At 35.9% G+C, this 15436-nt stretch overlaps 1 protein-coding gene across 5 annotated transcripts in view; it reads right to left on the bottom strand.

Annotated features, from left to right (window-relative positions):
* LOC117339438 (prominin-1-A-like) overlaps window positions 1-14751 on the bottom strand; it is a 53633-nt gene extending 38882 nt beyond the window's left edge. For 4 of the 5 annotated variants that reach the window (XM_033901013.1, XM_033901015.1, XM_033901016.1 and 1 more), the window contains exons 1-3: window positions 14672-14751; window positions 1041-1509; window positions 143-204 (exon numbers count right to left, since the gene is read on the bottom strand). In XM_033901013.1, coding sequence (XP_033756904.1) covers window positions 143-204; window positions 1041-1320 — 342 coding nt within the window. In that variant the 5' untranslated portion in view covers window positions 1321-1509; window positions 14672-14751. Of the gene's footprint in view, window positions 1-142; window positions 205-1040; window positions 1510-5302; window positions 5423-14671 lie in introns of those variants that run through there. The other variant, XM_033901014.1, reaches the window with a different exon arrangement.
* Between the last annotated feature and the right edge of the window lie 685 nt (window positions 14752-15436).

The following is a 15436-nucleotide window of genomic DNA, read 5'->3' as shown; positions in this document are numbered from 1 at the left end:
TGTACTGGAATATTGATGCATTCAAGGGTTACAAAGTTCAGTGTGTTTAAGGTATATAAATTTATCAAGAGAGGGTCATCAACTTATTAAATAAGAAAAATTATATGATTATAAAGTTAACAAAAACTTATGAAATACGCACAGATTGCCAGTTGGATGTAGCATCATCTATGAGTGTACCATTCATTAACTTGTCAACAGCCACTGTAAAAAGAGTCATAAAATAAGTGGTCAATTATGTAGTATGACAGAGCTACAATAAAATTGACCTCTCAATCATGAACCAGTATCACTGTAATCACTGGACATAATTGTGGGACGCATTCAAGATTATTCCGTCGAAATATCTTTTAGTCACATCACAGGAGAGGAAAGTCACTTTAATTTTTCTTACAATTTATCATTTTAATTACACCTCTTTGGGCATTTGCTTTTTTAGCAACAGAATGAACAGAAATTGAAACTTTAAAATTTATAGTGACTTGTAGATTGCACCTCACAAGCTTAAGTTAATTCCTTGACAAAAGACTACATCCAGTGATATTTCAGGCTATTTTGGAAAAAAAATATTTCCTGCAAATTGGGAAATTTTAACGCGTAAACTTACTTTTTTGGAAAATTTGAAACGTATCATAAAAGCTATTAAACAAACACATTGGATATATTTTGATCCCTTTAATTTTATTTGTTTTATTTCTTTTTCCTTTTTTTATCATAATGGTGCAGCCATTTTTTTGCATTTCATGATCATCCAAGCACTTTAAAGTCTATTAATATATAATGGGAAAAAAACGGTCAGGCAAAATGTCCGGAATCAAAATCGATAATTTGTTGGGAATTTCAGCAGGCCAATTGGGAATTTTTTTTAATGAAATCTCTTTGGGAATGGGATCAGTATCCGACCCCATTTATATAGGCTGAAAAATCACCGACATCCCACAAGTCAATTTTGGCCATTTTTCCAATTCATGAATATATATTCTAATTAAAATTTTTCAAGCTCATACAACTTGTAAATGTAGGTTTCCACCAAAACTTACCCCAGGGAAATCCTCCTGGAAAACACAAATTCACAAATCCCTTGGCCATGTTATTCAGAGTGGCCATTCCACCATCCGAATAGGCCAAGTCATCTGCTTTATAGTTGACATTGGAGGATGAGGATATCCATGTGATGTTGCTGTATTCATCTGCTGAGTTTCCACTAGTGTCAGTCACGGTTGCCTGAGATATCGTAGGATCTGCAGTATGGCGGCCTGTCACAACTATCACACATAGTGATAGAACAGATATAACTTGTTTTATAACCCTTAATTCCATGCTGTTATTCCTAAGTGATACACAGTTATCGCATGAAAATTTTAAGTCCTTATATGAAATCTCTTAATTATGTTGTCCATCAGCCGATATTTGTCAAGACACACAGAGTCTATTTCTCTGTAGGCTGTACTCGGTCACATATTCTGTAGCACTGGTTGTTACAACAATCTTGGGTAAATGATTGGGTATCTGCAACATCAAGAAAAATCAATAAATGCATTATGTACAGTCTGTTATTGCTTATATATGCTTAAACACTGAATCACCAATCCGGGATTTCCTTTCAGATCAATTTATATTGAAATATTTCACAATACATGTAACGTATTCTTGCATCAAGGATGCTGCACTACAAGCCTTCAGAATTAATTGCTATATCCATTATTCAGGGTTTGCCTCAAGTAAAAAATTGACCACATGTTATTGCTATCCAAATTACTCAATAAATGATAGAGCCAAATTGTTTTGATGGACATTAGTTAAACTTTATATTCAGTTCATTCCTAATATTAAAAACATGGACCAAGTACATCATTATCAGAGCTATGAGACTAAATATAATTAATATATGTTTCCTCTAACATGTTAAAAAAGGGGAATATTTGTCTAGAAATCCTTTATTTTCTTTTATACTAATTATAGTTTTTGCTCATAAGAAGGCTTCATTGAGTTAAAATTTCACACTATCAATATTCCTTTCTTGAAAATGGTCAAAAACTTTCCTAGAAGACGCAAGAAAACCAGCCTGATTTCACAATGAATATGGGTGAATCAATGTATGCATCTACATGTACCACATTCTGATCTATCAGAGATGGTACAACGACAAAATGACAGCCGATGGGGGCGAGAATGTATGAACCAGGGTATGACCCAACCCACCCACAACTGGTAGTCTAGAACAGATCCCTTGGCATGCCCCCACACACAACTGGTAGTCTAGAACAGATCCCTTGGCATGCCCCCACCCACAACTGGTAGTCTAGAACAGATCCCTTGGAATGCCCCCACCCACAACTGGTAGTCTAGAACAGATCCCTTGGCATGCCCCCACACACAACTCGTAGTCTAGAACAGATCCATTGGCATGCCCCCACCCACAACTGGTAGTCTAGAACAGATCCCTTGGCATGTCCCCACCCACAACTGGTAGTCTAGAACAGATCCCTTGGCATGCCCCCACCCACAACTGGTAGTCTAGAACAGATCCCTTGGCATGCCCCCACCCCAACTGGTAGTCTAGAACAGATCCCTTGGCATGCCCCCACCCACAACTGGTAGTCTAGAACAGATCCCGTGGCATGGTACATTATGTCCAATGTACATTGAAAACACTGACATGCACATGTATTGTGTACAATTAGGGCTTTCCACAAATGTTTTAACATATTACACTGTATATCCTTTTTTTTTTACTAAAATCAACAAAGCCAAATGCCCTTCGATCTACAACAAACAGTGTGAAAATGAACTCAAGTTTCATTTCCTTGTCAACAGTTGGCTGATCTTACCTCCTAACCAGTTTAGACATCAAAAGTTGAATGACAAAGTATACTTAAAGATAATAATGTGAATATAATGAGTATAAAAGACCTGAATAGTGTCAGTCTCGCATCCAATTACTTTTCAATGTTAGGTACCTGTAATATAGTGGCTACAGTGATCTTAAAGATAAATTAATACCGGATTTAAACTTTCTAATTACAGGTACAAGGTCTGCAAAAAAGTAGCAGTTTGAAGACATACATTTTGCTGGCATTTAAGTTGAATGTACTGAATTTTGTTGCTATTAAGTCTTTACATTCTCAACATGTCGATGTCAGGTGCCATGTTGATCCAGATCTACTGTGATACAATGATAGTATAAAACCATGTCTTTTGTAATTTGGCATGGTGCCTCTAAGCTTCTTTGTGAATTTCGAAATGATTTTTTAGTAGTTTTTTTTGGGGGGGTTGCTTTAAACAAAATAATTTAAGTAGCATGGTAGCTAACATGGACATTTGAATATCCCCTCGCTTCTAACTACATGTAAGCCTAACAGACTGATAGGCCCAACTAGAAACCGGAAATCTCCAGTAGGCTAGGCATAAATAAGTTCATCTCAATCGAAGATCTTGATGTAGGCCTTGTCTGTCAGCTGATCGTGACAGGAACCTATTTAGCCAAACCCGTTATCTCTTTTGGGTGTTTATAACGTTAATGCTGACGTGCAAATGAGAGGGTGCTCCAACACAGTCATACAGAGCCTCAGAGGTTCCGACTCCGGTCGTCTGCACACACTGACACATTGACGTGAAGTTGTCAACACGACAGCCGAACGTCCTGCTCATAAAACCCCCATATTTTTAAAAACAACTTGTATTATTATGAAAATGTACACTATATTACGTAATTATGCAATGTCTGCCCTGTGAGCCAAATAAAATGATAGGCCTAACTTCAAACCACTTCTGATGTTCGATCCAGCATCCATGTCATCTGAATCTCTCTCACAAAGATGCTTGGAGATCGTGACAAAAGGGGATTGCGCGGGAAATGTACAATCTAAATTCGCCTAGATCTAAGGTAGGGATGTTCGGACACTTGTATAGTAAACATACAATTAAACACCCTTGATGTCAAGTACTAGATTTGGATACAAATAAAAAATAAATAAAAAACAAACAAACACACGTGACAGAGGCTTCGCCATAAGACTGCATGTAGATTTAATTCCTTTTAAAATACTTTCAGAGACCAATATGTAAAATCACAACGTTATATCATTATATAGCCTGGACTACAAAAGACATTAACATTGTTCAACTGGGCAGTTTAAATGAAACAAAATTATTTTACTAAACAATGCCCCGCTGTCTACAGTACTGTATGCGTTAGAACTGGCATGTATACATGTAGAGACATAAACACAAACCTAACCAGCATTAAGTAGTGTATTTTAGGGTGAGTGGATAAGTATATGTATCCGTATTAGAGGGGGAATGACTAACTAAGAACAATTTTTTAAAGAGTATAAAAAAGGAGATAATGTGAAACTAAGAGGGTAAATATCGTGTATCTCTGAACACTCTATTTGATACTGAACAAGTTGTAGCTATCTATACAGAAATTATCGATTAATAGATTCGATTCCTCGCTGTGGAAGCCAGACTTAAACCCTGTGTATACCATTCGGTTCAACAAGCATGATTTACTTGTAGCAAATTGCTGTTTCACAGTTTTTGTAAAATAACGTTTACGTACATGTCCATGGATACACCCGACAGACTCTGGTACAAAATGATTGTACTCAATAAGTAATACAGTCACGTATCTTAATGAAACATTTAACCTATAGCTATGGCAGAGGTAAAAAAAGAACTTTTCAGTATTCCAAAATCTGTCAACTAAATAAATAAATATATTTCTTTACTACTGACTAGACTATATAAATATATATCTTAATGAAACCTGCATTTTTGTGACGTTCTTTGAGTTTGTAATTCTAAGTTAGGATACACATTATATATACTTAAACAAAGTTTGGAAAATTATATACACAATTTATAATCTATTTTAACTAATACAGGATGGTACATGTAGTAGTGCTTTGGGAAGAGTTTGTATAGGTGCAGTAGATGTTATCGGTGGAGACTCCCAGACCTTAAAAAAGCCGCATGAAATGTTTTGTTAATAATTTGTATTGTGACACACACTTTCAATTAATACGTTAAATATTTGTCCTACTTACACAAATTAGATACGATATATCACTATAAATATACATCTGTTGAATGTCAACAAAATGTCACAAACAATACTGTATGTGTTTATGTGGGGTTCCTCATATGATATAATAGGTACATTATGAACAATGTACGGTAATCAATTACATGTATTAAAATGTAGGTACACATACATTTATAGACTCTATCATATTGTGTCAACAACAAATTTGGACATGAAAATAAATCTAATAATAAAAAATATTATCATCTTTACCGATTGTTTCCTCTGGTGACATTAGTCGACGATGATACGACTCGAAGTTGTAAATTGTATACCAGTATACTGTTCCGTATTACAGAATGCACTTTAACGAACACCAGACAAATCCAGTGGACGTACAGCCACGTAACAATAAGTCCGAATTCTATCGCCGATTTATGGTGTTATGTAAGTTCTTGTCACGACTTGTACAGTGTAATAGGGTATACTTTAACCGGTTCATTTCACATCGTTTAAAACCCCCACATTATCATAGTAAATGGCAACACAAATAAAAACACTTCAAGCGATAACTTCCTGGATGTTTTCGGTGAAACATTTTCTGTTGGGATCTAGAAAACTGTTTAAAACAATTTCAAGTAGACATTTAAGCCATAAGATGAACAAGTTAGAGACTGCTATCTGGGTATAAAGGATTGACAATAAACATCAGACTATTTATGAATGTTTACTTATATGAAGTCCCATGTAACTGACAGGATAAACAACATTTATAAATAAATACAAGAATGATGTTCAGTCGATTTATGTGTGTTTTAAACGTGTAATTATATGGTCACACAGTTTGTGGCACAAGTTCACAGAGAGTGTACAGTAAAGGTCACATAGAATATATCATGCAAGGTCACATAGCGTGTAACACAAGTTCAAGGTCACACAGCATGTTTTACAATGTCACGGGGAGAAGTATACATGTAAAAGGTCAGAGAGCGTGTTGTACATCTTTACCTGCACAAGGTCACACGACATGTTATACAAGGTCACAAGTCGTGTTATACATGAACAAGGTCACAGGGCGTGTTATACATGAACAAGGTCACAGGGTGTGCCGTACATGTTCAATGTCACAGGGCGTGTTGTACTTGTACAAGGTCACAGGGCGTGTTTTACATGTACAAGGTCACACAGTGGGTTATACATGTACAAGGTCACAGGGTGTGCTGTACATGTACAAGGTCACACAGTGGGTTATACATGTACAAGGTCACACAGCGTGTTTTACATGTACAAGGTCACAGGGCGTGTTGTACAATGTGATGTAAATAGTCAGTAGATTTGTATTACATTCTCATGTGGCTCTTCATCAAAATAACAAAATTAAGTTATTAATACTCAGTTGTTGGACAAAGTCATATATATCTATAGATACAATATTATGATAAATACCTAGACACTACACTGACAACATACATATATACCCGGCCATATATTGTTGTATACATTACCGGTTATTGTGCAATGTTAAGATAAATAGGTTTATCAGGGCTAGTCCAAGTTTTATCTTAAATCTACATGTACATGTATCTCGCAAATTATTGCATTCTCTTAATGTTGAATTCTAAATTAACTCATAACATGGCTTTTATTTACAACCGGTTGTTTACATACCTACATATGCTTACAATTACAGTGCCATGTCAGATCGACATTTATAAAATACAGTAAATCACATTCAAGTACATGTTTATAGTAAAACGATACCGCAAAACACCCACTGTACCGAAAAGCTGAAACATGAAGTATAATGAATTAAAATTAGATTCGTGATTCAGAATTTAAATGCTATGAGCAAAAACCAGAGTGAAGTCAGGGATAACTATTTTTAAATCATGATTTAGTATACACGTATACGTAAATATACATTTTAATATACACGTTCATATACATTTTAAGAAACATGAACATATACATTTTGATATATACGTACATATACATTTAACAATCAAACGCTTGTGAAATTGTATTTATTGTCAATATAAATGCAATCTGGGTGACAGATCAATAGAATGGTGCCCGTTATGATATATGTTGATATTCCCGATTTTTCACGGGGGTTTTATGAAGGCTGGACATTTAATGTTGTCGTGTCTTGCAATTTCTCAAAAAACGGCCCCTGTGAGAGTGTCGACGTAGAGAAAGTTGGTAATTTCCTATATAGATCTAGAATAGCGCTTATAACAATTTTGTGATAACTACATCTTTTATAATACAATTTTAGTGTCATAACTAAAGAATATATAACTAAATGCTAACATTCGAAAGTTCTCTAGATCCAAAGTAACAAGCAGCCAAAGATTATTTTAAACCTACCCCACCTGGATCTGTATTCCTACTCTGACCGAATCACTGTAAATTGTAGTAGACAGTCTCATAGGCAAATGCAGCATAGCATGTAAATATTTTAATTTTCACGTATATAAACATTTTAATATATACGTACATATATATTTTAATATACACGTACATATACATTTTAATATACACGTACATATACATTTTAATATACACGTACATATACATTTTTATATACACGTATATAAACATTTTAATATACACGTATATATACATTTTAATATACACGTATACATATACATTTTTATATACACGTATATAAACATTTTAATATACACGTACATATACATTTTAATATACACGTACATATACATTTTAATATACACGTACATATACATTTTAATATATACGTACATATACATTTTAATATACACGTATACATATACATTTTTATATACACGTATATAAACATTTTAATATACACGTACATATACATTTTAATATACACGTACATATACATTTTAATATACACGTATATATACATTTTAATATACACGTATACATATACATTTTAATATACACGTACAATGTACATATACCTTTTAATATACACGTACATATACATTTTTATATACACGTACATATACATTTTAAAACCAAACGACGTGCTACAGTATCTTTTATTCAAGTTTTGATACTGAGGAGAGTGGGCTTCCACCCAGTATGTATACTGTTCAAGGTTTTACTTAATCACACTGAAACACTTACGTAACAAGAGGTAACATACATTGAATAGATATGATACGAGGCAAACCATTGTATAGTATCATAGACAAGGAACACAACTTGGTGTTTTCTATTCCAAAGAAACCCCGCCCTATCTCGCACCACTCTTTTTTACTCACGTTTCCATAAAACCAACCAAATTACGTTTACTAGTAAGTTACTGTGAAACTGTGTATGTGGATTTTAGTAATTAAGCCATCATGTTACAATTAAATTAGATAATGTCAGGAAACGGTTATATATAAGTTACTACAACTTGTTTCCGGGTCCTATTTTTTCGTATATACTACGTGTTGTTATAAAGTTAATGTTACATTACGGATAAAATAAAATATCAACTTGACATATTTACTTAATATTTTGTCAAGCTTTTCGAGAAATCTACAAACTTTTGTGAAGATTTTTACATTAAATATGCTAACCAGTTCTTGCATTTAATTTGGATAAGTAAAACAATATTTCGGTATGTATTTCTTAGACTTTTAAACAGTGAATATGAGTTATATAATATACATGTGCATGTTCTCTACTGTCGAAATACCTAACCACATTCCTGCTTCTTTAGGTAAATGCATGTTGGAAGACCAAAATTTACATAAAAAATTCCTCTCGTTAGTATAAGCTTAGTTAAATATTTCCTTGCTCAATCTTTGTTAAACCGTTATGTACTGGAAAGGTTTTTGTATGTATTTGCCCTTAAATGACTAATGTACATTTTTATGTAATAAGAACTGCACCAATAAACATTTGAAATTGATTGAATTTAATTGAATTGATAAAGTTGGTATTTTACTAATTGGTAAATACATTACCATACTGTGAAGTCTTATGTATTTAATACATATGTGTGGATGTACAAATAAATGTACGTACAGAATTGTACACTGCTAGATACTATTCCCGTGCTGTCCTATATACGGACGCTCTGCCATAAATTGGCCAGATTGCCATTGTTTAGGGGGCGACAACGTAAACATTCGTGGTAATAAAATAATGACGACAATGGCACGGTTCAGATTACTTTAAAGGGACATTGTCTACAGGGTGAACCTTTGTATTGTGTTCGTTTTGTCATAAGAGCTTCAATTTAGATTTCAATTTAAGTGGTATTATTTCCAAAAACTTCTTGAACATCTTATATGTGTGTATTAAAACAATTAAAAAGAAAATCAAACAAAGACATAAATAAATAAATAAATAAATAAATTGATTGATCAATCAATGAATTAATTAATTGGTAAGAATGATATACATGTACTGCATTTTTGCAGCAGTAACCTTCAATACTAAATACTGATAGATGTCTGGTCTGGCCTAGGGCTCCCCCGGAATTTATCTAAAATCTGTCGGCAGTGGGAGGATCAGAGGTCACCATACTGCTAAATATATTATATGTGTAATAACTTAGTGCCGATGTACACACATAAATCCACCCTTTGTCAATTTATATACAGGTGTAAATTACCCGGATTCTGAATTCTGTCCGCGGATGATTACCTGTATCCGATTAGATATTTACAATACATGTCCGTAGTTACCGAACGTGTCGCAATAGACCGACTAATTAAAACGCCACATCTTGCTGTGTGTAACTGGTTTATGTTGTCAACAACACCCGAACGTGCTCTTTTGTCGAAATGTGCTAAAACGTGTTGAGACTATTAAACTTTAATATACCAGGTATAACAGTTACTGAAGCAGGTTATGGAGACGACGCCGGTTTCCAGGTAAACGATATTGTAAGCATAAAAAACCTCGTAGTGTTATACTCAAAAAAATAAATCATACATATAGTATGAAAAAATGAAAAATCAACTCAAGCATATGCTACACTTAGCATCAAAGAAAAATATACGTACGTCACAGAGGAGTTTATAGAGGTCATGGTTTATAGAGGTTACGTAAAGACGTCACGGAGTAGTTTATAGAGGTCAAGGAGGATTTTTTTAAAGCTGTATAGAGGTCACAGAGGAGTTGTATAGAGGTCATGGAGGAGCTGTATAGCGGTCGTAGGGGTGTTGTATAGAGGTCATGGATGAGCTTTATAGAGGTCACAGAGGTGTTGTATAGAGGTCATAGAGGAGCTGTATAGAGGTCATATGAGGGTTGTATAGAGGTCATGGAGGCAGTTGCAAAGAAGTCATAGGGGAGTAGAATAGAGTTCACGGATGAGTTGTATACAGGTAACGGTTGAGTTGTATAGAGGTCACGGAGGAGTTGTATAGAGGTCATGGAGGTGTTGTATAGAGGTCATGGAGGAGTTGTATAGAGGTCATAGAGGAGTTGTATAGAGGTCATGGAGGTGTTGTATAGAGGTCATATGAGGTTTGTATAGAGGTCATGGAGGTGTCGTAATGAGGTAACGGAGGAGTTGTACAAAATGTATAGAGGTCATGGAGGAGTTGTATGGAAGTCACAGATGAGTTGCATAGAGGTCACCGAGTGGAGCCCTTAACTCAAAGATCCAGCGTAGGAAAGTGTTAAGGGAGATATATAAATGTAAGGAAGAAAACAAGTTTACGTAAACAAAAACAATTATATTTGCTCTTAGCGAATTATACAGCGGAGGAGTTCACAAAGGAGTAGTAAAGAGGTCATGGAAGGGTTGTTTAAAGGTCACGGAGAATATTTTTAAAGTCAATTAAAATAAGGTAATCAATTCCTCACCCCGACTCACCGGGTAGTCATGAACTAGGACTAAACCTAGAGGCCAATGAGGAAAGTCTAACGAGGTACACTGTAATCGTCTCAGAACCGAACGTAGAAGGTGTTTGTGGAGATGTCATTTGTACTGTATAAAGGTCATGTACAGAGAAGAGGAGTGTGGTTATAGAGGACCAAACAAGCAGAGATGATGGTGGGAAATCTACGGATGTAATGGAGAAATACATATGTATTTTGGGAAATCTAGAGACGGCGCGGAGGCAAACAGAGCTGACATGGTTGGAGACATACATGTAGAGATATTATAATGAGAGGGAACCAGATACATGTAGAGATATTATTATGAGAGGGAAACAGATAGAGGTCTCGGTGAGAAATCTATATAGAAGTGTAGATGGCATGGAGGGAAACATATAGAGGTCTCGGTGAGAAATCTATACACAAGTGTAGATGGCATGGAGGGAAACTAATTATAGAGGTCTCGGTGAAAAATCTATACACAAGTGTAGATGGCATGGAGGGAAACATATAGAGGTCTCGGTGAGAAATCTATACACAAGTGTAGATGGCATGGAGGGAAACTAATTATAGAGGTCTCGGTGAGAAATCTATACAGAAATGTAGATGGCATGGAGGGAAACTAATTATAGAGGTCTCGGTGAGAAATCTATACACAAGTGTAGATGGCATGGAGGGAAACAGATAGAGGTCTCGGTGAGAAATCTATACACAAGTGTAGATGGCATGGAGGGAAACTAATTATAGAGGTCTCTGTGAGAAATCTATACACAAGTGTAGATGGCATGGAGGGAAACATATAGAGGTCTCTGTGAGAAATCTATACACAAGTGTAGATGGCATGGAGGGAAACTAATTATAGAGGTCTCTGTGAGAAATCTATACAGAAGTGTAGATGGCATGGAGGGAAACAGATAGAGGTCTCGGTGAGAAATCTATACACAAGTGTAGATGGCATGGAGGGAAACAGATAAAGGTCTCGGTGAGAAATCTATACAGAAATGTAGATGGCATGGAGGGAAACATATAGAGGTCTCGGTGAGAAATCTATACACAAGTGTAGATGGCATGGAGGGAAACAGATAGAGGTCTCGGTGAGAAATCTATACACAAGTGTAGATGGCATGGAGGGAAACAGATAAAGGTCTCGGTGAGAAATCTATACAGAAATGTAGATGGCATGGAGGGAAACAGATAGAGGTCTCGGTGAGAAATCTATACAGAAATGTAGATGGCATGGAGGGAAACAGATAGAGGTCTCGGTGAGAAATCTATACAGAAGTGTAGATGGCATGGAGGGAAACATATAGAGGTCTCGGTGAGAAATCTATACACAAGTGTAGATGGCATGGAGGGAAACTAATTATAGAGGTCTCTGTGAGAAATCTATACACAAGTGTAGATGGCATGGAGGGAAACATATAGAGGTCTCTGTGAGAAATCTATACACAAGTGTAGATGGCATGGAGGGAAACTAATTATAGAGGTCTCTGTGAGAAATCTATACAGAAGTGTAGATGGCATGGAGGGAAACAGATAGAGGTCTCGGTGAGAAATCTATACACAAGTGTAGACGGCATGGAGGGAAACAGATAAAGGTCTCGGTGAGAAATCTATACAGAAATGTAGATGGCATGGAGGGAAACATATAGAGGTCTCGGTGAGAAATCTATACACAAGTGTAGATGGCATGGAGGGAAACAGATAGAGGTCTCGGTGAGAAATCTATACACAAGTGTAGATGGCATGGAGGGAAACAGATAAAGGTCTCGGTGAGAAATCTATACAGAAATGTAGATGGCATGGAGGGAAACAGATAGAGGTCTCGGTGAGAAATCTATACAGAAATGTAGATGGCATGGAGGGAAACAGATAGAGGTCTCGGTGAGAAATCTATACAGAAGTGTAGATGGCATGGAGGGAAACATATAGAGGTCTCGGTGAGAAATCTATACACAAGTGTAGATGGCATGGAGGGAAACTAATTATAGAGGTCTCGGTGAGAAATCTATACAGAAATGTAGATGGCATGGAGGGAAACTAATTATAGAGGTCTCGGTGAGAAATCTATACAGAAGTGTAGATGGCATTGAGGGAAACATATAGATGTAATCGATGACATCATAAAGAGGTTATTGTAGGAAACATAGAAATGTCATTTTGGGAAATGTAGGGTTGTCATTGAGGGAAACTCAGAGATGCAGCGGAGTTAAACAGAGAAATCATGGTGTCATCGAGCGAATCACACAGATGCCATCAAGGGATACATATATATATACAGTTGGTGGGAGATTAATAGAATCCTTCACCCCCTTGGGGTTGAGACTGGGGAATCCCAACCCGAGGGGGATATTGCCGAGTGTTTGGCAGCTTAAATATCTTACCCGAGGGTTGAGATTCCCCTGTCTCACTTCCACAGTATGACTGATTATTTTTTTTCTTACCGTGTTTACCCTCTTGTGTTTCTAAAATGAACGTTACATCGATGCACGAAATTTTGACATGACGTGTTGAATTGTCGACGTGACGTCATTGTATTGTCCTCGTGATGTTATGGTATTGTTGACGTGATGAAATGCAATTGTTGAGAACGTGACAATAGTTTGTGTAGCTTATCTTAACCTAAGGTAGGTAGGAAGATTTCACACCGGAAAATTGTGGATACCCTTGTCATGTAGGATAAGAGAAATAGAAATATCATGGATGAAACAGAGATAACATGGTTGGAAATCTATTTTTTGGTTTGGTTTATTTTGTTTAACGTCCTGTTAACAGCCAGTGTCATTTAAAGACGTGCCTTGTTTTGGAGGTGGAGGAAAGTCGGAGTACCCGGAAATCTAAAGATATCATGTGGGAAATATAGAGATGTAATGGTGGGAATAATATAGAGATATCATGTGGGAATATAGAGATATCATGGTGGGAAATATAGAGATGTCATTGTGGGAAATATAGAGATATCATGGTGGGAAATATAGAGATGACATTGTAGGAATAATATAGAGATATCATGGTGGGAAATATAGAGATATCATTGTGGGAAATATAGAGATGACATGGTGGGAAATATAGAGATGTCATTGTGGGAAATATAGAGATATGGTTGGAAACACAGAGTCATAGTGAGTCATAAAACAATGTTAAATGAAGCATAGAGAGTACGTTGTACGAAATGTTATGGTAGGAAATTTAGGGATGATATGGAGGAAAACTATCGGGTGGGAAACCTTAGAGAACATCGAGTAAATCGTGGGGAGATCGTGCTGGTTAATATGATATCCCATGCCAATACTAGATTGCACTTGAAAAAAACCTCTATTAGATATTAAAATCACCTACCAGTAATGGGTAAGTCTTCATTCTCCCAATACAACCAATGTTAGAATGGAATGTGACAATTCTGTATTGTCTTTTAAAATATACCATGTTCGCATTAGGGAGTCATGCTCGAAATATACATAAATGTATATCAGTGTGCGTTCTGTTACGTTGCCAGAAATGAAATTTGGGGACGTACATTTTATCTATATTTCGAATGAGATCATCGCTTATTATCAATTAATAATAGAATATATCGTTATATAATTACCTACCTCTGTTTTAGTAATCCGACGGAATATCAGTAAACTTACAACATGTATACAGAAATGAAGAATTCCGACTGGTAAATATGACAGTCCTATTGAATCAATATATGTTGTGTCGTACCAAGAACAATTAATCCGTAGCTATATATTGTATCCACCAACCTTGTGTGGTTTTATACACAAAGTGGACATTTCTGTGAGAAATGTGCATCTATCGATCGATAATACAACTCACCTGTAATCAATGAACGCCATCCTCCATCTCGTACCTGTGTGGATGAGGACGGAATTACATTTTGACGATATAATCCTGGTCTGACCAAACACATTGAGTTTACAGTGATGTCTATATATCCCGTTAGTGGTACATCTACACACGCGCCCTATTGTTCCGGGTACATTGTAGCCTATTCACAGTTGACTGAATCTACCTCTGGACACAATGCGTTCTTACCTGTCTACGTAGACACCGAGTATCGCTGTTTTATACCTGTACGTGTTGTTCTACATGCGTGCTACGTAGAACAGTATGTCCATCAACGGCTGGCCAGAAACATACACTATTGTGTAGACTGTTAGAACATTAACAATTATAAACATATTAATCATTCCAAAAGGTACTTCCCCGGATATGGGATTAGGTATTTTGATATAAATGATGTACATGTATGTCTTTGAAAGGTAACCAAGATATATGTTTTTTAAGTTATACTTATATAAAGTATATACATATTTTTTTCCAAATTAAGAATAATTCTATATCAAAAGGGATGGTGTAATACATCTCTTGGACTTAAATACTTAGTTTTATAGATAAAACCCTGCTCTGTTCTATAAATTTCACCCAATGTATCCGATAAAAAAAACCTGTATAAAGTCCATTAACAGATGATATGTGTACATGTACCATCATGGATTTCGAATACACAGTCAGTGCTCTTCTGGATAATTACCCATGCATATACATGTGTGAACGTTTTTAGCAGTTTGAAATCGGGTA

This window comes from Pecten maximus, chromosome 12 (assembly GCF_902652985.1).
Source record: "Pecten maximus chromosome 12, xPecMax1.1, whole genome shotgun sequence".
In the NCBI taxonomy this organism is placed as follows: Eukaryota; Metazoa; Mollusca; class Bivalvia; order Pectinida; family Pectinidae; genus Pecten; species Pecten maximus.
This window is presented reverse-complemented; position numbering and strand designations above follow the sequence as displayed.